The 27,597-nt window shown below is 36.4% G+C and overlaps 1 protein-coding gene across 1 annotated transcript in view; it reads right to left on the bottom strand.

Moving 5' to 3' along the window:
- ttn (titin) overlaps window positions 1-27,597 on the bottom strand; it is a 331,374-nt gene that overhangs the window by 147,879 nt on the left and 155,898 nt on the right. Inside the window, exons 111-132 of the mRNA XM_062969136.1 lie at window positions 15,664-15,744; window positions 15,190-15,264; window positions 14,938-15,012; window positions 14,637-14,720; window positions 13,786-14,130; window positions 13,592-13,672; window positions 12,118-12,201; window positions 11,829-11,903; window positions 10,890-10,973; window positions 10,195-10,278; window positions 9,978-10,058; window positions 9,442-9,528; window positions 9,175-9,249; window positions 8,584-8,676; window positions 5,885-8,449; window positions 4,760-4,843; window positions 4,370-4,444; window positions 2,479-2,553; window positions 2,157-2,237; window positions 1,858-1,932; window positions 955-1,041; window positions 724-789 (exon numbers count right to left, since the gene is read on the bottom strand). Coding sequence (XP_062825206.1) covers window positions 724-789; window positions 955-1,041; window positions 1,858-1,932; window positions 2,157-2,237; window positions 2,479-2,553; window positions 4,370-4,444; window positions 4,760-4,843; window positions 5,885-8,449; window positions 8,584-8,676; window positions 9,175-9,249; window positions 9,442-9,528; window positions 9,978-10,058; window positions 10,195-10,278; window positions 10,890-10,973; window positions 11,829-11,903; window positions 12,118-12,201; window positions 13,592-13,672; window positions 13,786-14,130; window positions 14,637-14,720; window positions 14,938-15,012; window positions 15,190-15,264; window positions 15,664-15,744 — 4,512 coding nt within the window. The remainder of the gene's footprint in view (window positions 1-723; window positions 790-954; window positions 1,042-1,857; window positions 1,933-2,156; window positions 2,238-2,478; window positions 2,554-4,369; window positions 4,445-4,759; window positions 4,844-5,884; window positions 8,450-8,583; window positions 8,677-9,174; window positions 9,250-9,441; window positions 9,529-9,977; window positions 10,059-10,194; window positions 10,279-10,889; window positions 10,974-11,828; window positions 11,904-12,117; window positions 12,202-13,591; window positions 13,673-13,785; window positions 14,131-14,636; window positions 14,721-14,937; window positions 15,013-15,189; window positions 15,265-15,663; window positions 15,745-27,597) is intronic.

Genomic DNA, 27,597 nt, shown 5'->3' on the forward strand with positions numbered 1-27,597 from the left:
TTATAGTGGCTTTTATTTTCTTTGATGCACATTACAATGCTTTTGGATTGGTTTGTTCCTCTTCAAATTGTCAGACTTGGGACATGCCTAGATCACAAATGATTTGCATCCAATTTCATAATCCTTCCACTCAGTGATGACAATAAATGCAAGATGTTTGGAAAATTGAGCATTGGAGATTGTTCCCTGTTGCATACATTTCAATTTTTTTTCAATAATGCAATGCATGTGATAGAAAAGAGCGTTCATGTACATTATTTGAAACTTTCCAGATTATAAAAAGGCAGCTCTTTTTTGCACAGCGGCTTTTTGTATATGATTGATGTGCTTGGCCTTACTGCTCTCATTCTGCTCCTAACTTCAATATGCTGACTGTATGCAAGATTCAGCTGTGTGCATATAACTCTGAATAAAAGATTCAAAATTATGGTTTAGGAGTATTTCATATGCTGGTTGGCAGAAAATAAACAGATATGGACACAGTCAACATCTTGGTTGGAAGACCACTGGGACGCTCATTTGAAAATAGTTAAGAATTTTAAATAATTATTTTAGTAATAGTTTTAAGAGGGCTTTTTAAAGACAACAACAACATTCAAAGTATTCACAGTTTCTCACATATGGAAATGCTGGACACAATAGATGTAAACACGTAAGACAACATATACCATATTCATCAAAATTAAGATGTTTCTATATGTTTAAAATAAAAACTATAGGTACCTTTAGCAGGTGGAGCTTCTGGTTCAGGAGGTTTCTTCTCTGGAACTTTCTTGGGAACTTCTGGCACTTGAAAATACATTGGTGAGTTTAAATTTTAAAATTGAGGAAAGATGAGATGAACAGTTTTTAAAAACAATTTCAAGTTTATACTATAAGCACAAGTACAAACAGACAAATATATTTTGTGACCACAAGGTCAAAAGAACTTGAAGATGATCAACTGATATCTACCTTTCGCAGGAGGAGGCTCTGGCTTTTTAAGCTCTGGCTTTTTGAGCTCTACCTTCTCTTCAGGAACCTTCTTGGGTACTTCAGGAACTTTAAAGAAAAGGATATATTTTAATTATGGATTTTCAAAGATGTGTATGAAATACAGTAATAAAAACACATGGAGCTAAGACAACAACAACAACATCGAACTTCATGGATATGGACAAAACTAGTGGAAGCATGACACAATACACAGAAGGGATTTCTCTATATATGAGGGTTATCCAGAAAGTTCATTACGTTTTGGAATTAAAAATAAACAAAGTATAGGAGAAAACATTTACCATATTCAGTTGAAAGCCAGACCCAAATACTAGTTCTCACCATAGTCCACATTGAAATCTAGGCTTTCCGCTGAACGCTCTTTTGTTTTGTAAATGCTTGCAAGGAAGGTTTTTTGGGACAGGAAAGGTGTGCTTCTTGCAAAGCCTTAGAAGAGCACCTTCCTTGCAAGCATCTGAAAAACAAAATCGCGATCCAGGAAGATTCGTGCGGAAAGCTGAGCGCAGCACTTGACAGCTGAGGGAAGGGAAGCCAGCCTGGTTCAGGACGCAAGCCAGGCGGAAATGTTGGGGGGGGGGGAGGGCTTTTCAAACACTTTTATCGCTATGATAACTGCCTAGATTTCAATGGGGACTATGGTGAGAACTAGTATTTGGGTCTGGCTTTCAACTGAATATGGTAAATGTTTTCTCCTATACTTTGTTTATTTTTAATTCTAAAACGTAATGAACTTTCTGGATAGCCCTCGTATTTACAGATCATACAGCAAGAAAATGGAGACAGAGACCTAGAATCATGTCTCCTTAAGAGAAGATGAGCTAAATATTGACCTGGTTTCATGATATAACAAGAAATACATACCTTTGGGTTCTGGTTTCTTAGGCACTTCAGCAGGTATTTTCTTTTCTGGAACAACTTTCTTTGGTTCTTCTGGCACTTAAACAAAATAATATTATATTACTACAAGTACTGTAGAAGCTGGTGCAAAGAATAAGCCAATTCTTCATTGCTGAAAACCAATGTGAAACATTGCCACAGCTCATCATTTAAGTGTGTAATTCCTACACTATTCAAGCACTATAGACATACAACTACAGTAAAAATGGCACCCCCTGAAATTGTTGTTTACTTGTGATTCCTTACTTAAATCAGAAATATACCTTTAGCAGGTGGTTCTGGCTTCTTTGGAACAGCAACCGGAGCCTTTTCTTCTGGAACAGGCTTCTTTGGTACCTCAGGCACTTAAAACAATAGTTTATGTTAATGTTCTGTAGTCCAAGTATTTAAAGTATCAAAGTAAAGTAGCAGGTGGACATAGTCCAGCCCATCAGTTATGCCAAACTTGAATAAAGTGGAATAGCAGAAAACACTGTACACACAGCATGACTAGAAGTATAAATGAAATGAAATATAGATACAAGAGAGCATCATAAGTAAATAAGAGGATTGCATCTTATTGGTAATTTGACAAACTGTATGTACCTTTAGCTGGTGGCGCCTCTTGTTTTTTAGGTACAACCTTTTCTTCTGGGACACGTTTCTTTGGTACTTCAGGCACTGTGTAAGGAAATGTGTCAGCTTTGGTTATGCTTTGGCACAAAATATTGACAGATAATGTTTAAGAAACAATGCCAAATATACAGTCAGTAGTATGGCCTCATGAAGTGGGTATGTAATGCTTGATCATTTTGTCTTTGCATATGGAGATAAATAATTACAGTAGCTTTCTCCTTGCTTCAATAGAAAACAAATATGTATTTCTTCACTAATTTCCTTCTCAAAAAGTAGCAATGATTAATTATAGCACTTTAATTCCCACATAGTCTTTGAAGGCTATTTGCAATATAGGACTTTTTCTGTGCAAAATGAACACCTGGTTGTTTGGTACAGAAAAACAGTACCTTCTGAAACAGAAGGAAACAAAATTTCAATCCAGACATATGAATTCCAGTGTAAAAAAAAAAATCTGTTTTCCATGCAAAGCAACTATGTTTGAGTTTTATACAGAACACATCCCAAATAATAGCACTTTCTAGGAAGAAAACATGATTTCTGCACAAGAAATGATATTTATGAATTGAAATGTCATTTCCATACAGAAAATGTGGCTCCTTGAACAGATGATGCTGTTTTCTTTGCAAAATAACCAAGTGTTAATTTTGTGCAGAATAAATCCTGATCAGCAGAGAGTCTCATCTCATCAACATTCTGCAACTTTTGAAAAACATATTTTTTAACATTTTGCAAATACTTTTGGATATCCTTTCCATTTTTTTATAATATGAAGAGTGGCAGTTGCTGTAAAATGGCATTTGTGTGCCCCCCCCCCCCCGGGATTGTCTTGGTGGTCCCCTCACAGATCAAAAAAGGAAAAGAATTTTACATTTCTCTCCTCAAACTCTGCCATGATGTTCTCTAGGATCCCGGAAAAGTCCCAAAATTTGCCATAATGTCCCGAAGAGAGTATTTGGAGTCAAAGAGTATTATGTTTTTTGGATAGGAGCAAGCATAGTGTAAGAATGTGGGTCTCAAACCCCTTCTACACTGTCCTTATATTCCAGGATCTGCTTATCCCAGCTTATATAGCAGTGAAGACCAGGACCAGAGTCAGAAAAAAAATCAGGGGAGGGGTTGAAACTTTTTTTTAGCGAATCATGTAGAGTAGTTCCATAATGCAAAATAATTTAGAAATCAGGCTCCATCAATAAACTTCAGTGGACACTCAAGACAGATAAACTTCAGTGGACACTCATGGGGATTTGGTTAACCAGTTAAAATTCATGAGTAAACCAGGTTTTTTTTAAACCTGAAAAATGGGGGGAGGTTGAACCCCTAGTTACCTCCCCCCCCCCTTGGCTACAGCCCTGGTGAAGACTCAGATAATCCAGTTCTAAGTAGATCCCAGTTCAGATCCTGGAAAACAAGGACAGTGTAGAAGGGGCATAATTACCCCTTTTTTGCTAATGTGCCTAGCCTTCTACAAGGAGAATAATCCGTCCTATAATTTTATATAGACTTTAAAAAAAACCCATTTTATTTTTCAACTGATTCACTGCTGAGGAAATGGCTCTAAAGACGCTAATCTTATCCTTAATTTTGGATCATCATCATCACCAACATCATCACCAACACCTTTGTGATAAACTATTCTGGAATTAATATTTCTATTAATATTAGAATCTACAAATCAACAAAGTACCTTTTCTTCCCAAAAAGTGTTTCAAAGGAAGATGAATATTATTTGATGAATACTTGAAGAAAAAAGTTTATAACACAATCATTGGTAACAAACATTTAGAAGAAGACGTCGGACATCATTTTGTCCCTGAACCATCCCTCATCCATTTATTGCTTTATCGTTAATGATACATACCTTTAGCTGGAGGTTCTTCCGCCACAGCGGTTGGCACCTTCTTTTCTGGAACAGCTGGCTTGGGTACCTCGGGCACTTTAAAGAAATAGCAATGTTTTCTGTTACATTTCAGAACATATAAATCTAGGTTGAAGTGTTCAGAATCAAGAGGCAACTCTAGAGGTGTATCAAGAGGTTAGTGGCTATAATTCAGTGTGCACTTACAGCCTGTTGAAAACAATGGAGTGTAAGTATCAACAATTTTATGAATTGTAGCCAAAGCCCCTTATAAGATTTCCAGTTAAGAAATGAAGTCCATTTTCAAAGAAAAACAATGCAATTTTTTACAGGAGGCGGTATCCACAACATTTTTTCACCAGAATTGCGTCAAGGCTTAGGTATGAAGCATACCTTTAGTAGGCGGTGGCTCTGGTTTCTTAGGCACTGCAGTGGTTACTTTCTTTTCCGGCACAACCTTCTTGGGCGCCTCAGGAACTTTAAAGATATTAGTATGCTTTACTTGAAGAAGTACAAATAATTTATAACACAGTATGAAGGTGTACAAAAGATAACAAAATGCAATTCCAGACAGACAGAAAATGACAGAAGGACATGTAACAACAATTTGGCAGGAAAATCACATAGATGGCTGTTTGATACAAATCAATTGGTTTCCTTTAACAATGCCTACACCTTTCCATCACACATTTGAAGTTAAGTTGTAAATAAACAACATGGTGCCCATTACTACTGAATACCTGATGTCCAAATGACAAACACAATTTTTTTAGACATGACTGAAGGCTGTGGGCTACACATTTCCAGCCTAATTTCATCCATACAAAATTTTACATGTATTATGACTAGTCATATTTTAATTAATTCTTTGAGCTCTTCTGTTAGTGGTTGATGGAACTGGTTAGACTCTGTTGAACCTATGAAAGACATCTAACTATATAGGCATTTTCTAAGAGCAACCCAACACTTCCCATGATATTTTGCTTAGGGTTTTTTTTTGTTAATAATTTTTTTAAAAAATATTTCCCATCTCTATTTCTGATCTCATGCTTTATAATTCATTATGACACATGTTAATAAAAAGAAGTATGCATGCATACTGTATTTGGAAGTGAAAGAATCTGTAGGTCATATATTTTTGCAATAAGTAGTAAATAACATTTTAGGGCATGCCATATTCATAATCAAGGAAATAGAAACATTTTGTTTGCTCATCCCAATACCCAGGAATGGTACTGGTTTTATTGGCAAATAAATGATTACTTTTGTAGGAGAGGTTTCTTATGTACACCAGATAATTAAATGTTATTAGTTTGTATCAAGTGTACAAACAGAAGAAGATTTGACAAAAACAAACAACGGAAAATTGACAAGACACGTGGACCAAGATATTAAACCATGACATGATTTTGACATGTAAGTATTTAAATATTATAAAACATAATCTTTGACATGAAACAATACAAACATGTATTAAGAGATTAAGATCCACCCTCCCCTGTTTAAGATGACATCTACCTTTTAATGGAGTGAATTCTATAGTTTCAGGTTCTGCTTTTTCAGGTTTACCAACAACCACCTCCACTTCAGGTACCTGAGGCTCCACTTGAGGTTTTCCTTTTCTAGGTACCAAGGCTTCTGGTTTCTTGGGCTTTGAAATTGCTACTTTCTTTTTTGACACTTGAGTCTCTATAGTTTCCAGCATAGCAGTATGTTTGACTTTTGGAGGTGCTGCAGTTTCTACCTCTTCTTCCTCCATTTCTATTTCTATTTCTATTATTTCTTCTTCTTCTTCTTCTTCTTCTTCTTCTTCTTCTTCCTCTTCTTCCTCTTCTTCCTCTTCCTCCTCCTCCACCTTGATGGGTTCTGGTTTTTTTGGTTTGGCCACAACTATTTGCCGTTTTGGCACCTGAGGCTCTTCCATTTTGGGCACTGCAACCATCTTTGTTCTTTTAGACTTTGCAATAGTTTCTTTCTTTTCTAGAAGTTGGTATTCGAGTCTTTCATGGCTAACAATTTCTTCTATTTCAAAATGTTCTGCAGTTGCTATCTCTTCTTCCTCTACTTCAGCCCCAATTGATTCAGGCACCACAAAAGGTATTGGTTTCCTGGGTTTGGCAATTACTATTTTGTCCTCCTCTTTAGGCTCTGTTGTTGGAGGCACCATGATGAGTTCAGGTTTCTTTGGTTTGGCTATAACAATTTTCTGTTTTGGTACTTGAGTCTCTTCTTCTTTGGACACTGCAACCACCTCTGCTTTTTTAGTTTTCATGATGGTTCCTTTCTTTTTTGGAACTTTAGGTTCTGGTATTTCGAGCATAACAATTTGCCCTGCTTCAAAGGATTCTGCTGTTGTTATCTCTTCTTCTTCCACTTCAGCCCCAACTGATTCAGGAATCACAAAAGGTACTGGCTGCCTAGGTTTGGCAATCACTATTTCCTCCTCCTCTTTGGGCTCTGTTGTTGGAGTCACCATAATAGGCTCTGCTTTCTTGGGTTTCGGTGGAACTATTTTCTGCTTTGGCACTTGAGGCTCTTCTTCTTTGGGCACTGCAACCACCTCTGCTTTTCTAGGTTTTGCAGTGGCTACTTTCTGTTCTGGAACTTTGGGTTCTGGTGTTTCACGCATTACGATTTGTCCTGCTTCAAAGGGTTCTACAGATGCCATCTCTTCTTCCACTTCAGCCCCAATTGATTCAGGTACAAGAAAAACTACTGGTTTCCTAGGTTTGGCAATCACTATTTCCTCCTCCTCTTTGGGCAATGTTGTTGGAGGCTCTGCTTTCTTGGGTTTCCCTATAACTATTTTCTGCTTTGGCACCTGCGGCTCTTCTTTTTTGGGCACTGCAACCACCTCTGATTTTTTAGGTTTCATGGTGGCACCTTTCTGTTTTGTAATTTGGGGTTCTGGTGTTTCAAGCATTACGATTTGTCCTGCTTCAAAGGGTTCCACAGTTGCCAACTCTTCTTCTTCCACTTCAGCCCCAATTGATTCAGGCACCAGAAAAGGCACTGGTTTCCTAGGTTTGGCAATTACTATTTCTTCCTCCTCTTTGGGCAATGTTATTGGAGGAACCAGAATGGGTTCTGCTTTCTTGGGTTTGGCTGCAACCTTTTTCTGTTTTGGCACCTGAGGCTCTTCTTCTTTGGGCACTGCAAAAGTCTCTGGTATTTTAGGTTTCATGATGGCTTCTTTCTTTTTGGGAATTTTGGGTTCTGGTGTTTCAAGAATAACAATATGTTCTGTTTTTAAGGATTCCATAATTGTTATTTCTTCTTCTTCCTCCACTTCAGGCTCGATTGATTCAGGCATCACAACTGGTTCTGGCTTTTTTGGTTCAGTAGCAGCTATCTTTCGTTTGGGCACCTGAGGCTCAGTGATGTTAGGCACCATGATAGGCACAGGTTGTTTATGTTTAGCCATGGCTTTCTTTTCTGACACTTGAGGCTCTGCTGTTTCAAGCACCACAATATGTTCTGGTTTGGAAGGTACATCAATAGCTGGCTCTTCTTCCACTTCAGGCACCACAACAGGTTCTGGCTTTCTGGCTTTGGGGGCAGTTATCTTCTGTTTTGGCACTTGAGGTTCTTCTTTAGGCACCATAATAGGTTCTGTTTTTTTAGTTTTAGCAACAGCTATCTTCTTTACTGATACTTGAGTCTCTGTGGTTTCCAGCATCTCAATGTGTTCTGGTTTCTTGGCAATTTTGTCTGCTGGCACTTCAGGCTCTTTAACTTTAGGTACCACATCAGGCTCCATTTTTTTAGGTTTAGCAATAGCTACTTTCTTTTCTGTCACTTGCAGCTCTGTTGTTTCAAGTTCTGTGCTAGGTTCTGATTTTCTGGGTTTGGCAACAACTTTCTTCCCTTTGGGTGCTTGGGGTTCTCCTGGTTTTGGCACAACAAGAGGTTCTGGTTCAAAGGGTTTAGAAACAACTCTCTTTTCTTCTGACACTTGAGATTGTATTATTTTGGGTTCAGCATCAGGTTCTGCTTTTTTATGTGTAGAAACTGGCTCTGCTTTTTCAAGTTTAGTAGCAGCTATCTTCTCTTTTGTCACTCTTTTACTGGGCATCTCTGGCACTTTAAACAAAATTAATTCATTATAAGAATTTGTCAACCACAAAATGCAACAGTAGTATCAAACTGAACAAGAATGAAGTGACTGAAAATAATTCTGGCGTTTTTGTCGCTTTAACCTTGAAGAAACAATGTACCTTTGGTAGGTGGAGCCTCTTGTTTCCGTGGAAGGATGGCTGGAACTCTTGCCTCTATTTCTTCTGGAAGAATTTCCTCATATGGCTCTGCCACTTAAAGATATTAGTTTTCTTTAAGACATGCAAGATCGTACTCAGGAGATTTTAGGACAAAAAAGACACATACAAAGACTTTGAACGAACAGGGAACCCAACCTCATTTATTCAGTAATATGCTTCTAGTTGTCATGTAACTTCAGAACCAGGCCAATTTCAGGATTAAGGATTTACCATTATTTTTTCTTGTATAAAGATGCAGAAATTGAAACTAAAATTGAAATGTTTACATTGGTCTGTCTGCACAATAAGGTTTCCTTCAGTTACATATAAAATGGAAGGCGGGATATCTGTGCTTGAGAGAAAATGCAACATATACATTAGAGATACTGAACTATGTCCCCTCCATTACTTATAGCCCTAAAGTCCAAACCTACAATACCTGAAGCTGAGAGAAGAATGCCTAATATACATGGAAACCTGGGGTTGGTTGGGCGACATAGAACACTGGACAGATAGTTTTTTTTTTTAAAGCCCAATTAAAGCTGCATATACCTTCTCTGGGCGTAACCTCTTTCTTAGATACTGGAACTTGTTCCTCAGAGATCCTTTTCTTTGGAGTCACTGGCACTTTAAAGATATTAGTTTGTTGCAAGGTTTGTTAAAAATATAGAACACAAAGAAACAGACAGAGGGACAAAGAGAAACAATTTATGACATTAGTATATCAAATTTAAGACATCCATGATAATGTGTTGTGATCATGTCTTGCTCAAATGCTTTCAAATATACACAATTTCGTTCACCGAAGAGCTGATATACCTTTGGCTGCTGGAGTTTCCAGTTCTTTAGAGATAGGGGCAGCCGGGATTTTTTCTTGCCGCACAGTCTTCTTTTCAATCTCAGGTGCTTTGAAGATATTAGTATTATTTAAAAACATCGTCATTTCAAAGAAGATATTAGTGCAAATTAAAGACAAAACAAAGCACTACTAGAAGACGCATATGCCAAAGGTTCTGTATACAATTTTACACATAATTTCTCAGATCATACTGAGAAAGCTCTCTCCCTTAGAAATCCCTACGGGAGAGTTCTTTCATTCAATATATTGTTAAGTAACACTTAGACGTAGGAAACATTTCTGATGTTTATATGTGCATTCAACTAGATTATTGTCAACACTGAAAAGATTTTTATTGCATGTTATTGTTCTCCAAAATTGCATGATATTTTTTCAGTTCATCTGGCAGTTAGTCTATCTTCCACTACACATTCATTTCTAAAAGAGATGGGGAAAAGGGGAAACAACATGAAGACACAGCTGGTTTGATTCCAATCGCCAGCTAAAGGTTCATTACCTGTAACAAGAGGTGGTTCTTCTTTAGGTACAGGAGTAGGTTTCTTCTTTTCTGGCACAGCCTTCTTTGGAATTGGAGGCTCTTTAAAGATATTAGTGTAATTTTGAGTGTCCAGACCACAACATGAAATGGAAGAGACAAAGGGAAATGGGGACAAGACCAAGAAAGTGTTTAAAGGAATTGATTGATTTGGATTTTGTGGCAAGAAGTTATGTACCTTTCGTTGGGGGAGCCTTCTGTTTTTTGGGAATGCCAACAGGAACTTTTTCTTCCAGGGGAGCCTCCTCTTCTAGTTCAATCACTTTGAAGATATTAGTATGTTTTAGAAATTTCAAGTAAAGGACAGACCACAGTTACTATGAACAGACCAAAATAAGATAGGAAGCTACACAGTAACAACATGGGAACTGTCAAACACTGAAGAAGTATTATTCATTTAGAATATGTATTTTCATGTCTATATTATTTTTGCTGCCATTAAACATGAAACGGCTAACAGACCAAGCAGTTCCTTTAGCTGAACTGTTCTCTTCTTCCCTATGTGTATTTATAGCCTAGAACCTTTCCTATATGTCTCTGTTTGTGTCAAAAATTGCAAGAGAAATGCTTAATAATAATAATAATAATAATAATAATAATAATAATAATAATAATAGGTCCCCCATGTTGGATCAGACTAATGACTGATTACTGCAGTGAATTCTTCTTTCCTTAAGTTCAGCCACATGGATAAATGTGGTGAAAGACCCACAAAACTTGATGGGATGACTCGATGGCATCCAATCTACAAATTAAGCACTTTGGGAATCTTCTTCTTCTTCTTTTTTACTATAGTCTGCGAAAATTTGAACTACGCCTTCTACTTTTCTAAACTGAACTTATTTTGTGTATTAAAATAAAACACTGATGTACCTTCAAATGGAGAGGCTTCCTTTTCCCTGGGTATAATATAAGTAATCTTTTCTTCCAAGAAAACTTCCTCATGAACAGCAGGAGCTTTAAAAATAGCGGTTTTCTCTTAGAATGTTTGATTATAAAAAAGGTAAACATCAAAAAAATACAGAGTAATTATGAGCTTTCTTCAACATTTTCTCATGTTTTCAGAGGCAGAATGACATTTCAAGGACTTCTTGTCCAGAAATGGAAGTAGTGGCAGTGTGGTGATAATGAGATATTTTCAATGTAATAAAACTGGAAAGCCAGTTTAGGATTAGTAAAGTAAGATGGACTAATATAGAGTCAGCACACTTTTTAATATAGATGTCAGTTTTTCTTCATACAACTGAGAACATCTTCCATCACTATTTGTTATTGGTTACTGTGTTTGCACAGTCCTTCAACAAGTAAAGCAAGTGTGTTGGCCAATCTCATTTCCAGGTTTCCACAGCTTCGCTGGGTTGATGGTGTGTTTGCGCCATAACAATGAAAGTCTTAGATATGATCTACCTACATAAAGTTATATCAACTGTGCTTTATATGTGTCAAACTACTTTATCATCACTTTGTCTTTTCATTATTACAGTTTTAGAAATAATAATTTTCTTTCACTGTGAATGATATTCTGTTTCATGGATAGTGATCTATTTATTTATTATCTGGCTATCTAGTAAGACATTTTAAAACTATATACTCTTATGTTGAAAAAATATTGATCTTAAAAAATAACACATTTTGTAACTGTTTCCTGACTGGCTTAGAGTATTTTGTTCATACATGTATGAAGAACCGTTGGCCCTCTATGTTTTGGACCATTATTTACAATGCTTGGCTATGTTTCCAGGTCATAACTTTAGTGTTGAAGTTATGAGAATATAAGAAAGTTAACATTTTCCCCTTCTGTATTGAATCTACCTTTAGGTGGCGGAGGCTCTTTTCTTTTTGGCACAACCTTATCTTCAGGAACCACTTTCTTTGGCACTTCGGGCACTTTAAAGACAGAGGACTTGTTTTTAGTTATTGATTTTGAAATCTTAGAGGAGAACATCAAACGTAAGTTCACATATAGTGGACGCACAGACACATATAATCAACACATACAAATGAAGGTTCATGACACATACACACAAAACATAGCGAGACAAGATGAAAAGATTCAAGTTAAAGCAACTTGCATCAAAATGATAGCGAAGAACAAATGTACCTCTAGGTGGGGGAGCCACTTCTTTTTTAGGAACAGCAATAGGTATTTTTTCTTCTGGGACTGGCCTCTTCTTCACTGCAGGCACTTTAAAAACATTGATTTTTTTTTTAAAGAGTGATTCATCCTTTGCATTAAGAATTAAGTGCAACAATAAGCAAAACAGTCTGAAGATGTTACAAACAAACTCAAGAAAGAGAGAAAAAAGATGAACAAACTTAAAAGCAGGCAATGTATAAAAAAGCTCATGTCCAATCTCCCAACAAAAATCATCTGTCCCTGGCCCCTTATACATTGCTATATAAAATCCAGATTATCTGCTTTGAACTGGATTATATGGCAGTGTAGACTCATATAATCCAGTTCAAAGCAGTTAATGTGGATTATCTGATTTGATAATCTGAGTTATATGGCAGTGTGGAAGGGGATTCTGTTTCCAGATTAAGGTTGTGTGCATGAACTGCTAAATATGCCATCAAACATGAATACAAACATTCAAGTGGCTTGGGTCTCAACTGCTCAGCTCTATCTCCTGGAAAGTCATTTTGAAAAACAAACAAACAACCAAACCTCAGGAGTCAGGCTGGATCTACACTGCCATATAATCCATTTTATCAAAGCAGATAATCTACATTATTTGCTCTGAACTGAATTATATGACTCTACACTGACATATATTCCAGCTCAAAGCAGATCATCTGGATTTTATATGGCAGTGTAGATGGGGCCTCAGTTTTCATGCTTGAAGGTGGCTTCAGACAAAGGGGGAAATTGGCAAACTTGTTGGCAAACATGTAAGTGCGTTTGAGTACCACAGTCGAGGGAGGTCTTTACATTCAAGCCTCAATGTTTATGAATATTTAACTTAGCCGTGACTGTTTTAATTATATTGTTGTTGTGTTTTTAATTTTTATCTGTTTTGACTTCTGACCTTGGTCCCCATGTGAGCTGCTACGAGTCCCTTTGGGGAGATGGAGGCAGGTTATAAATAAAGTTGCTATTATTATTATTATTATTATTATTATTATTATTATTATTATTATTGTACCCCCCCCCCCCCCAAATCAAGAGGTTCAATTAGTGTGCATTCTTAACCCAGCAATTTGAATCCAAACCCCTCAGATTAACTAGAATTAGATTAGGTTAACTCTAGTATGAACTATGGGAGATAAATACCAACTAATTTAATAAATAAAATATCATTTATTTGCAGTCATGGGCTTTCCGTCTGCTCCCTCTTTTTATTTTTGCCTGATTGTGAAACATTGTTTAATGTTTTAATATTTTAATTCAAGTGTTATGAAAAAATTGCTATATGCGGTTAGACCAATTAGCACATTATTAAAATCAATCTTGCTTTATCTATTACCCCATCCGTGACTTTGATGGCAAGTGAAAAGTGAAATGTAATTATTGTTGCCACCTATAAAAGGGTATCTAAGCTTACATACAGGAATAGGCTTATCAGCTTATGTACCTTTTGTTGGTGGAACTTCCTTTTTAGGTACAGAAATTGGAACTTTTTCTTCAGGAATGGCCCTCTTAGGTAGTTCAGGCACTTGAAAAACATTTTATGAATGACTTCTTAGTTATTTGCAAATAAACCAAATTAGCAAGTTCATCACAGAGTTTGGTTACAACAAAGAACAAATAAAAGAAGACTTGATATACCTATTGCAGGTGGAACCTCATACATCTCTTCATATTCTTCGATCTCCCTTGTCTCCCGAACCTCTTCATAATACTCATATTCTTCTGGTTCTGGAGCTTCCTCGTATTGCTCAACTTCTGGTTCTTCTGGAGCTTCCTCATAGACCTCGGGTTCTGCCACTTCTTCATATATTTCAGGTTCTGGAGCTTCCTCATATTCTTCTGGTTCCTCACCTTCTTCTACCTGCAGGAACTCCTCAATCTTTTCATAGGCCTCATACTTCTCATATTCTTCGTAAACGTATTTTTCAAGAGTGGGAGCAGGAAGTCTTTCTTCAGGAACGGGCTTCTTACGCACTACAGGCACTTTGAAGATATTATTAACTTTTTATTATTATTTCAAAAACAGGTTTTAACAAAAAAGGCACACCAATGTAAATAAATTCATTTTAGATATGAAATAGTTTCAAGATGTTATTCAAAATTGGAATAAAAAGAGGATCTTTACACTAAAATAAAACTGTCAGCTGTAATAGGCCGGAAGATATTAACAGAAAACGATACAGTAAAGACATTCAGAGAGAGCATTGTTTAGAGTTCTTTTTTTCATCTTAAGTAGTGTAATGACTTTACAAATGCATAACTGTTTCAGAATATAAATAGAAAGAATTTAGGCAGACATGAATAAGAAAGAATCTAGGCAAGATGTGAATAAGAAAGAAGCATATACAATATACCATGGAAACATTGCCAACTATGCATGAGATAAATTGCTTCACATATATTTCACAGACTAAAAGCGAAACAAAACAAAAAACAGAATTTAGAGACACGGAAGAAGAATGGATTAACACAGGTAAGAAGAGCTGTACCTTTTACGGGCGGTGCCTCTACTTTTTTAGGAGGAACAGCAGGAACCTTCTTTTCAATGACAATTTTCTTGGGCTCCTCCGGTTCTTGAAAGACATAACACCACTTTAACTTTTGGCACAGCATCGGTCAAACAACAAGACCATAACTATAGGATCATACTATTGTACAGACATACAGCATGACACAAATACACAAACTGCGTAGTTAAACTTAGCTTGAGTTCTTAGTTAATAGAGTAACAGACATCATTGGTTAATCATAAGATAGATGTTTCCATATATTATATAGGTGAATATATACCTTTTGGTGGTGGAGCTGGCACTTTTTTGAGTACAGGCATTTTCTCTTCTGGGACAGGTTTTGGAACTTCAGCCACTTTAAAGATATTAAATTTTTTTAGGAATCTGATCACAAGCCATTGTAAATAATTTTACTAGACATCACAATGTTTGAATGATTTATGAAGATGCTTTAACACCTAACTGAAGAATACAAACAATTGCTAAAACATGAAATAATGTTTTTATGATTTGTTGTAAAGATTGGTAGTACCTTTTTTGGGAGGAGCTGGCACCTTTTTGGGTATAGGTACTTTCTCTTCTGGGACAGGTTTAGGAACTTCAGGCACTTTAAAAGATATATTAGTGGTTTAAGAATCTATTTTTCAAATCGGAGTTCTCACATAAAGTTGAAAAACAAGAAAGAGCATAAACGACAATAAGCTGTGTGCCAAAGGCAAGAAATTAGTTGAACATGATAAGGACGATGAAGCAGCCATTAAAGAACTTAGTGAACAAAACACCACATCAAAATTTGCAAAGGGATTTCCAGTCAAGAAATAGACAGAACTGACAGATAATTATTTCACAACACACAGTTATGAAATATTTCACATAAATGGTCATTCTAATTCCACTGAAAGCAGTGGCAAGCAAGATTTTTGTTTTACCTGGATGGTCAGATTGTTAGTACAGTTTAGGGAAAGATGATGAAGAACTAATTCTTTGTACATATGAATTAATGTACCTTTTTTAGGAGGAGGCTCCACTTTTTTGGCAACAGTCACAGGAACTTTCTTTTCTGGGACTTTCTTTGGAACTTCTGGGACTTTAAACATATATTTTCAGATTAAGGATTTTGTCTTTAACTAATTAGTATTTAACTAATTTATTTAACTTAGATCAACAGGGAGTGGGCAAACATTTTCAAGAGAATACAGGGTAGGGGTTCATCAGGCTCATGCATGACCCTAGTGGAATTTATGACATTTTTGTAGAATAACCACCCTTTCTTCCGTGCATGCGATATCACAAAACTACTTATGAAACTCCATGAAGCTTCAGAAGCAGTTTGCCATGTGACATGAAAGTCTGGTGTTCAAGATAAACAATATAGTGCAATATTAACTTGATAGTAACTTCCACAGACATAGTACCCCTTCATACTGGCCGCTGGAATTGTCACGTATCATGACAAATCTGACAGTTGTTATCGGGGGGGGGGGGGGGACCAATGCCCCATGCCTTACATCACCTTGCTTACTAGTAGGGCAATCCCACGGGGGTAACCATTGAGTTTATGGCTTCCCCCATTGCTCCAAGATAACATAATAATAATAATAATAATAATAATAATAATAATAATAATAATAACAACTTTATTTTTATACCCCGCCTCTATCTCCCCAAAGGGGACTCAGGGCGGCTTACATGGGGCCAAGCCCGAATAAAAACAATAGCAATATAAAACACAACAATAGGAAGTGTTCTGTGTTGCCGCATCAGCAGCATGCTCCACTTCGCGGCCCCACTGGAAGTAGTAATACATCATGTAATGGGACCTGGCAGGCTCTATCCTTAAAGGGGCGGAGAAGTGGGGAATACCATTGATTTCCCCCCCATCTGATGAGGTCATACTTAGTCAGATCAATAGTCCATCTACCCCCACATGGTCTACACTGATTTGTGGTGGTTCTCAAAGGTCCCTTCCCAGTCCTGCTTTGATCTATCAGCAAATCATTCATTCTACAACTAATTTGTAATTAATCCCCCCAAAAACACTTTGATCCCAGGTATACATGCCTAAGATTGCAGTCTAAAAACCCTTCATGTTTACAGAACTAATTCTACACTTCTTTCCAGCCTTTGTTTTAGGAACAGCTGCAGAAAGCTGTGTTCAGAAACTATTATACTTGTATGTATTTTTTTAAAAAAATCATGTTAAAACATATATACAACAATGCCAAGAAATTAGCAAGATCAAGAAAATCCAAAATAAGGAAGGTTGAGGCTACTGTTAAAATTGGGTCTGCATCCCTACAATCATTCAGTTGGAGTAAGCTCCACTGAATTTAGTGGGCTTTAGTACTGAATAAAACATAAGGAAATATGAATCAACAAATAAATAGAGAGGAATTTCCATAGTTTTAGAAGAAGTAAATAATGTCTCTGCTTTAGAAACAAAAATGAGTTTGCTTCACAAGAAGCTTTATTATGAGTTGCTGTACCTTTTGCCGGTATTGGTTCTTCTTCTTCAGATACGAAAACAGGTACCTTTTCTTCTGGGACATGCTCCTTTGGTGGCACTTCAAAGATGTAATTTGAAGAAAGTGATTTATCGGTGTATTGTCACAAACAATCAAACAGACCACAATAGAAAGAGTTGACGATCATACACAAGGACCACATTTAAAAAGATTTGAACAAATACATGAGAAGATTGCTTTGATGTGTGGATATATACCTTTAGCTGGTGGAGGCCCTGGCTTTTTAGGCACCGTGAGAGGCACTTTGGCTTCTGACACCTCTTTCTTGGGTATCTTGGGCACTTTAAAGATATTAAGAAATTGACTTTGTAGATGATTTCACAAACAGAAAGAACTTAAAGCAGCAAAAGACAAAACATGAATAACATCAATGTCTAGAGAGTTATGATTGCCAAGCTGTTTGCACCTGATGTTGTAGCATGGTTAATCTTGGACCTTAAACTATTAGGCACTTATCTGTATGTTACACACATACATAGAATTTTATATTTGGAATGCAAAATTTCAGTTACCTTTGGGTGGAGGGGGTTCTGGTTTTTTAGGAACTGCAACAGGTACTTTTTCTTCTGGCACAGGTTTTTTCAGCACTTTAAAGACATTAATGTGCAATTTGTTTTTAGTATTTCTACTTCTTCCCAGTTTGAAATGTAACAGAGCAAACGAGTCAAAAGCAAATCTGCCTAAGCTATTTGCATCTGAATCACATAGTGTCAGGGAGACTTACAGAATAGCTGTTTCTCAAAACACAAGAGTTTTGTTTTTTATTGATTGAATATAACAAGAATGATTTTTCATAATCTTGCTCAATTAGTACTAAGTATAATGAGGATGTGTCACAAATTTAATGTACCTTTAGCAGGAGGAGCTTCGACTTTTTTAGGTACTGGAGCAGGTACTTTCTCTTCGGGGACCACTTTCTTAGGCACTTCGGGCACTTAGATGGAAAGATATCAATACATGACAATTTGTTTTGGCACAAGAGACAGAAGAGTTTCTCCAGACACAAGAAACAGATATAAAAGGAGACAGTTGAAGGAAGAGGAACAATCTTTCTCAACATGAAACAGATATAAAAGGAGATATTGGAAAGAAGAAGATTTAACAGTGCAGAAAGGTATCAGGGCAGTTAAGCTTAAATAGCTGCGCATAGCAAATGTCCAATTGATTACCTTTAGCTGGTGGGACTTCTTTCTTTTTAGGCACTGGCACTTTTTCTTCAGGGACAGGTTTCTTTGGCACTTCAGGCACTTCAAAGATATAGTTTGAGATTGTTGATAAGGACACCACAACATCCACACCACATTAAAACAGAAATATTCTACTACAAACAGGTTTAGGGGTTTTTGATACTCCCCTCAACCAATGGTCTTAGATCAAGAATCTTAATGAAAGGGGGAAGGGAAAGGATTCAAGAATATGAATGAAGACATCATGTACCTTTCACTGCTTCCTTTTTCTTGGGAACAGGCACAGCAGGAGCCTTTTCTTCAACAACAGGTTTCTTCTTGGGTACCTCAGGAACTTTAAAGATAGCAAATTGTATTGAAAGAAATGTCGACACACAAAAGTATTTCAAAACTGTAAGCAGACAGACAGCTGTATCAAAACATTAAGGGTTTTGTTCCTACAATAAGTGAACTTGAAGGCGTGATAGTGGCAAGACTCCATTATAACAATGGGTAGGGTATACTTGCAACAGGCTCTGTGAGACATTTGGTGGGTAACTTGAATGGAAAATGCTGTTGCATTGATGTCCGGCCACTGTGGTAACAGAATGCTTCACTGAATGGCTCTTTGGGCTGATCAAAAATTGGGGTTCTAATATTTTTGATGAATTTGGATAGCCTTATATGATGGAGAATGGGGGCTGGATAAGAAAAAAAGAGGAACTCTCACAGTGGGAGCAGAAGTGGGAGCTTGCATGACAAGAATGAAGGAAAAATTGAGATGATAAGGGCAATGTCCCAGTGTTGCAGCACCTAGGAACCACACTACCATTGGACTGATATTTTGGTATTTCCGCCAAAATTTGGTTTCAGCCACTGAATTTGTTCCTGCTTCAGTCATCACAAAATCTGATGGCAACTGAAGCAGAAGGGTGTCACATTCCCCCTTCGCAATACAGAATCTTGTGAAATCGCAGTGCAGAGAATAATAACAATAATAGGGACGAGCTGTGGCACAGGCTGGTTAGTAGCCAGCTGCAATAAATCACTATGCCCAAGAGGTCATGAGTTCGAGGCCAGCCCGTGTCGGAGTGAGCACCTGACAATTAAAATAAAAAATAGCCTTGCTCGTTGTTGACCTAAGCAACCCGAAAAACAGTTGCATCTGTCAAGTAGGAAAATTTAGGAACTGCTTATGCGGGGAGGCTAATTTAACTGATTTACAACATCCAATGAGGAAGTACTCCATCAAAAAGGACTGGTCATCACAGTGGATGATGAAGCAGCAGCTCCTCCTGTGGCCGGAATTGAGCATACCCTCACAAAGCCAGAAGCTGGGAAGTTAAATAGCCTCTGTGTCTGTCTGTCTGTGTGTTGTTTGTCTAATGGCATTGAATGTTTGCCATATATGTGTATATTGTGATCTGCCCTGAGTCCCTTCGGGGTGAGAAGGGCAGAATATACATACTGTAAATAAATAAATAAATAACAATAGTAATAATAATTTTATTTTTCTATCCCATCTTCATCTCCCCGAAGGGACCCGGAGTGGCTTACATGGGGACAAACCTGATCCAACAAAGATTAAAACCGAACATAGATTAAAACATATCTCAATAAAATCAAGAACATTACAAGAAGACAATAACATAAAAACAGCATCATCAACAGCCAATAGTCTGAACATTAATGGGTAGTAAGACGCCTTTCTCTTTCACATAGGGAGGAAGTTAGAGAAATTATCAGTGGTGTGGATGGCAGTAGTGGTGGCTGCCAGTTCTATTGAGGCAGCAGTGAGTGGAGAGACCACAAAACATGACTGCTGACTGCGTGTTGGCTGTCATCTTCTTATGCTAGTCATCTAATTATTGATCCCATTCCCTTTTGCTACTGCTGAGTGCAGAGCTAAGATATACCTGGCTTGTCAACATACACACATATATACATATATCTGGGAGAAAAATCCTATTTGATTCAATGGGATTAATAGCTGAATAATAATATGTCAGATCATATTCCAAGTTTTCCAAAAGGAGCTGACTTGCTAATTAGATGGTTCATTAAGCATGGAGACAAAGAGTAAGAATTTGAGTTCCCCCTTAATGATGACATGTTTTTAGAACATTCTTAATGTAGCGAAATATTCACAATGTTTACTAGAGCTATACATAAATACAGTATGATTGCCAAACCATACATCACTTGAAGTATCATCAAAATGTTAATGACAAATCAAAGCCAAAGAAACTAAATCCAAAAGAAAACAAGTTTCTAATATAAGAGTAAAGAGCCGTATATGTCAGTGCATTTGAAAGCTGCATTTACCTTTAACTGGGGGAGGTGGAGGAGGGAGTTCTTCCTCTTCTTCATATTCAGGGACTTCTTCATAATAAGGAACCTCTTCCTCTTCCTCATATTGAGGTACTTCTTCTTCATAGTGTGTTACTTCCTGCTCATAGTGGCTGATCTCCTCCTCATATCGGGTGACTTCCTCTTCGTATTGTGCAATTTCTTCCTCTTCGTACTGAGGAGCCACTTCCTCTTCCTCCTCCTCCTCTTCGTATTGGGGAACTTTTACGTGAACCACTTCCTTTTTGATGACAGTCTTTCGAACCTCTGGCACTTTAAAAATAAGAATATTCAAGAGCCTTAGCTAAGATAGCCACAAATACTAAGAACCAAAATTCAGTGTAATGTAAGAATTAAGCTAAAACAAAAGAACTCAGGAGTACAGAAGTAACACATAACATACACTTATAGCACATAAAGAAGACATACTGATAAAATATCAAATGTACCTTTAGCTGGGGGTTTCTTCACTTTTGCAGTAACTGATATTGGCATTCTTTCTTTTTTGGTAATTCTCTCAGGTTCTTCAGGAACTTTAAAGACATAGTATATTTATATTTAAGAGTTTTTGTAACGCCACATACAGAAGGCCACACAAAACAGCAAGAAACACAACAGAAATACATGTGTTGAGAGTCAAAATGAAAAAAAGATTGGGAAGAGAATGATTAAGGCTCTTATGCAGGTGCACTCTTCATGTGCATGTGTGTGTTTAATAAGATTTGTGGAATGTGTGTGTTTAATAAGATTTGTATGATTAATACGATTTGTGGAATATTGGAAGCTAGATGTAGGTAAATAACTTTCAAAAATCAGAAATACCTCAGACAGAAAGTTTCCATATTTCAATGAGGATTGATAATTTAATAAAAGGACCGATCCTTATTTTTTCAGTGTAAGACATATGTGCTCTCAGTATAAATTGCTATCACAAATAAGATAGGTAGAAGTAATGGAACTCTGGATTCCATTTAGCATTTACTATAGCAAATATATGTTGGGGCTGTTGAATTTCTGTACAACTTTTCTATATTCTTCCTAAATGCTGTCTCTTCAAAACTTATAATGCAACTAAATTAATCTACTATCTTGAATGAGGGAGGAACCATCAACTTTACAGACTGCAACAACAGGAGTCATATTAATCAGAAAAAATAGAAGGAAGAATTTTGACATATTATGCACGTCATACTGTTAATCTATTTTGCTTCTTAAACAAAAATCAAACATTTAGGAGTTGTGCTTTATATAAAAATAAATAAAAAATGCCTAGTTGTTAACAGAGATTCCCAAGTTCAACATCTTCAGCCCTTTTTATGGAAGAAAAGGTCTTTTTCATGTCTGTGGATCCGTAAGTGAAGCCACTTCCAGTATTGATTTAGTATTTGTTAAACAAATAATAGTAAAGCCTTAGATTTCTTGAGAAATGTAATAATTTTCTAATATAAGAGCAATATACATTGTCTTCATAAAAACCCTCAAACTGAAGTGATAATCTATTTTTAAACTGTATTATGACTATCTGTTTTCTTCTGATTGACATCATACCTGTATATGAAACATCCTCTTCTGTATGAAGAGTAACAGAGACTTCCTCTGCATATCCCCAGTGTTCTTCCACTGCTGTTATTAAAAATAGAGTATTTATCTTTAATATAAAGTCTAGAAAACACTGATTGTGATACAAAGTGAGAAATATGATGGGGAAGCATCAGCTGCCAGCCAGGGTGCCAGAATTGCCCCGCTGCTGCCCCGATTCGCCATGGAGGCTGGCAAATTTATTTATTTATTTATTATTCAAACTTATATGCTGCCACTCCCCTAGGGCTCGGGACGGCTTACAAGAAAGGGCTAAAATCTAAAACAATTAAAAAATAGCAGTAACAGAAATCACAATGCTGGACCTCATCCATGTGATGAGCTCCTAGTTTGAAGACTAAAATACAAGGATAAAGAGAAGCATTTGTAGTACTATCGCCTCAATTATATGTGGAAGGAAAGAGGGGTTCCAATCTTGAATATGAGAACTAATAGAGTATTGGCACACTGAATTATCTATAGGGAAGCTTCATCCAAAGTGTAAGTACCTTTTTCTGGAGGAGCTGGTTTTCTTTTGGGGACAGCAATAGATACCTTTTCTTCTGAGATAACTGTCTTTGGAGCTTCTGGCACTTGAAAGATAGTAATTATAGGAATATTATATTGTGATTTGAAACCATTCTCTGTGAAGTGTTGGTGCTGATGGTTAAGCAAGATGATTATGGACAAAAGTTAAGACACCATCAAGACAATTATTCTGATAAAGGAAACCAACATGGCAACATAATATTAAACAGATATACATATAGCATATATTACAGACGCCATGTAACACTTAAATAATTCACGAGTTCTTTCCAAGAAGTGGTTATGTTATAAACTCATTGTCTATCATTTATGCAAAACGTATAGCATAAATATGATATAGATGTCTAATAGAAATAGTATCTATAAAGCTCACCAGAAACCAAACAAAAGATTATAACTACACAAATAGCAGAACATTAAGAGAAGCTTGTTGCATTCACATCCACCTTTTTAACAACCACAGAGAAATGTAACAAACATAAAACACAAGACCCAGAAGAGAGATCTAAAGAAAATGACAAACTGACAAAAATAAACACAAATACTTTTGCAAAAGACATTACAGACTAAAGAATCGATATGCTGAAGCATTGCAATGAGTTGTTGCAGATCAATTTAGGGCAGCTGCTGTAGTTGTGAGACCAAAGTGTCTATTGAAATTAAAATTCTTGAAACTAAGCAGTACATTGTTATGGAGACAGACAAATTACAAATTACAAAACAATCAAAAATAAACAAGTTTTAACTTTTAAGACATTACAATGACTTTTAGCATATATATAGTGCAAAGCACTTCAAGGTTTAAACTACTTGGTGTAGAAATGTAACTAAGATTCTCCCCTTTTAAAAAGAGGAGTTAAGAACATCTCTGAAAAAGTTTGATTTTTTTTTAATCCCCAGATGTCTCTTCACAACTTCAGTAGGTGCCCGTTCCTGCTTTATGATTTTTTTTTTCATGTAATAAGAGAAAGCTAATGTACCTTTAGCTGGTGGTGCCACTTCTTTCTTTGGAACTGGAACAGGGACCTTCTCCTCTGGTACAGCTTTCTTTGGCACTTTAAAGATATTATTTATCAGGGAATTGGAATTACTCAACTTGTGACAAATATAATCCAGTTACAATGAAAGATTGCTAAGAAAACACTGAGAACCAATAGGAAAGCAAAGAATATTTAACATAATAAAACCAAGACGACATATGAACTACTTCACACAAATTTCACAAAATATTTTCCTTTTTTTGTGTATTTGTCCCCACCCCACGCTAGAAATTGCTTTTTATAAGTGTTCTCAAGGGCAAAGGTGGTTCACTTTGACAAAGAAAGGGGCAATTTTTGAACTAGAATATTTATCCTAGAGAATTAATAACACTATACCTCTTTTTGGTGGAGCCTCCTCCTTTTTAGTGATAGATACTTTTTCTTCAGTGATTACTTTTTTCTTGTGGACTTCAGTCACTTTTAATAAAAAGTAAAGACATAGTATTTAGTTCAAATGGTTAGAAATGTTTTTGGAACAGAATTTGTCCTTTTTTAAAAAAAATACGATTTTAAAATGTATATAAAATACATAGGGGACAACAAGAGTTTGAAGAATTGACAACAACATTGACAGAAAATAAAAAAAGAGCCCAAAACATGATCAAAATACTTTTGATCATGAAACACAAATGGATCCTAAGTGTAGTTGACCCATACATAACAATACGTAGACAAAATTCATTTCTGAGAAGATTTGTATTTAGTTTAATTTACCTTTGGTTGGTGGAGGTTCTTTAACTTTAGGTGGTACCCGTTCTTCAGGAGGAGGTTTCTTGGGCACTTAAAAATATTATAGAATATAATATAATACTAATAACTACACACACACACATTCATTGAATAAACAAACTAGATTGGTTAAAGAAAGACACACGTAATGCAAAAAAAGAGATTAGTGTCAGTTCAACTATTAGGATAAATGTGGGGACTTAAAATATTATATAATTTTCGTACCATTAAGAAAGAACATATTTATAACCAGGGACACATACATTTAATTGAAGAAACACATTGTAATGGTTAATGCTAAATGCAAAAGAGATTACAATCCGCCTTGTCACCATTTCTGCCCCCCAAGATAAGATGACGGAAAACAAAACAAAACAAGCTTTTAAAATGTATACCTCGAGCAGGGGGAGCTTCCACTTTCTTGGGAACAGGAACTGCTACTTTCTTTTCTGGTTCAGGTCTCTTCCTGACCGCTGGCACTTCAGAAATAATATTCCAAGATCAGTATTTTTGTGTATGTGTGACCTTGAATCCCATGCCACAAATTTCCAATAGAAAATATATTGAAAAATGCAGACACACAGAACAAAAATATGTAGAAGGCTCTTCTTTAAAAAGAACGTAAAGTCAAGATGAGCCATTGGGTTGGATCCAGGATTACTATTTCACAGAGAACTTCTTAGTGAAACATTTACATTAGTAGACAATGGAAGGAGATTATCTTTCCTGGCCTCCCTGTATTACACCATTAATTGGGCTCAGTTCAAAAGTGAGTCTTTGAAAATCAACCAAGCAAGAGCGATATAGATGGCTATTGGGTCTCAGTTGGCAATGAATAAAGAAACAAAAAAGAGCCCATAACACTCCAAACACTACAACAAAAAGAACTATGAGACAAACAGTTATCAAAGTTCCATACTGAAGAATTTACACTTTTATGCTAAGATTACCTGGTGGTACTTCCTCAGCAACAGTAACATGTTCGATCTCCTCAGTGTAATAGGCCTCTTCTGTCAATGTAAAGATAGGATTAAGATTGTCCAGTTGGAATGCTGGCATAAGAATATAGATAAAGTTGAAACACACACACAAACACACATTACACCACCACCATTGTTAATTGCTACAAACATTCAGTAGGAGAATCACATTCCTTCCTTAAGTCTCCTACTATATGCAATCTGTGCTAGCAGATTCAGTCCCTACGGAAAACTTGCATTATGTCCACTACATATAGGGTTGACTCTGTATTGGCCATAAAAACAGATAGACATGTCCACAACTTATGAATCCCTTCCCACAACTGAAGCATGTATGTGCTTGCCTCATATAAATAACCAGGTCTTCAAGTTTATCTATTTTTCCTTTCTTTTGACCATATCACACAACACAGAGTCAATTACTCTGGTTACTACACCATCATGCTGGCTTTCATATTTGTGTGACTATTATTTATGTGTGTACGTGGGTGCGTCTTTATTCCGATATTAATGTTGTTTATATCAAAAATTTTAGAGGGATTTTTGACTTTCTCATTTAAACCATACAGTAGTAAAAAGGAAGAGATTAATTGTAACGACGCTACCACAGAAGTAAACTTTGTTCAGAATTTTAAATCAATATGTGGATGTCCATACAGGCATGCCCTATACTCTAAAATCTGTATGTAAAGTGAGATGGTACTTAAGAGTTTTAAGCATGAATTTTAAACTCATGTCTTGCATTTAATCTCTGTTCTGTGTATTTTAATATGTATTTTTATATAGATATTTATATTTATGGAATTTTTATAATATCGTATGTGTTTTGTGTTATGCTGTAACCCGCGTTGAGCCACAAAGAGACATGGGTAAGAAATAATTTTTTTTCTTCTTGTCAGGAGCAATTTAAGAAATTGCAAGTTGTTTTTGATGTGAGAGAATTGGCTGTCTGCAAGGATGTTGCCCAGGAGATACCTGGATGTTTTACTATCCTGTGGGAGGCTTCTTTCATGTCCCTGCATGGGAAGCTGGAGCTGACAGGAGCTCACCCTGCTCCCTGGATTCGAACCGCCAAACTTTCAGTAAACAGTCCTGCCGGCACAAGGGTTTAACCATCGTGCCACCGGTGGGTCCTATTATTATTATTATTATTATTATTATTATTATTATTATTATTATTATTATTTGAAACACAACAAGATGAGTCCACAGCAGACACTGTGCTGGCTGCTGTATTGGATCACACGTCGGACACTTCCCAAGTGTCTAGGACTGTGTGATGTATCAGCGAATAATTCATGCAGATCCCAGCAAGGATTATTATTATGGGAATGGCGAGTCCATGATGCCCGTTTGTTGATTTTGTTAAAACAATGTTGTTCAGCACTTTGTTAAACAGGGGTTAATTTATGAGCTCTTGACATTAAAAATGGAAATAGTGATCATATTCTTAAATGTACTCAATAATCTTCAATTCAGATTCAACCTACATATTTCAAAATGAGGCTAATCATATTATAAGCACCATAAAAGTATTTCATTTCAAAAGTGCATGAACTGTATTAGTTATCTTTCCAAGTGTTGCATACCTGACACTTCTGAAATTTCTTCCTCTCTCTCATAAGATATTTCCTCTCTCTCATAAGAGATTTCCTCCTCTCTTTCATAGGAAATCTCCTCCTCTTCTTCATAAGAAATCTCCTCTCTTTCTTCTTCCTCCACTTCTTCAGGCCATGTTTCCACTGTTGACATTTGAAAGAGGAGGTTATTTTCTTTACACTGGTCTGGGGAGTGGGAGGGAGTCATGTAAAACTTCTTGTCAATTTAGATGTTACAGTCATGCACACAAAGGACATTAACGGGATCATACAAACAAAAATACACACACAGTCAGATACATGGTATCAGTTTCAGTGGTAAGAATGTCAGAACTTTCCCACTGCAAGTAAGAACCAACAGCAAAGTAACTAGAGTTAATCACTACAAAGATATATCTTCTACTGAGCCTTTTCCCTAATCTTTGG

Source organism: Anolis carolinensis, chromosome 1, assembly GCF_035594765.1.
Source record: "Anolis carolinensis isolate JA03-04 chromosome 1, rAnoCar3.1.pri, whole genome shotgun sequence".
Classification (NCBI taxonomy): domain Eukaryota; kingdom Metazoa; phylum Chordata; class Lepidosauria; order Squamata; family Dactyloidae; genus Anolis; species Anolis carolinensis.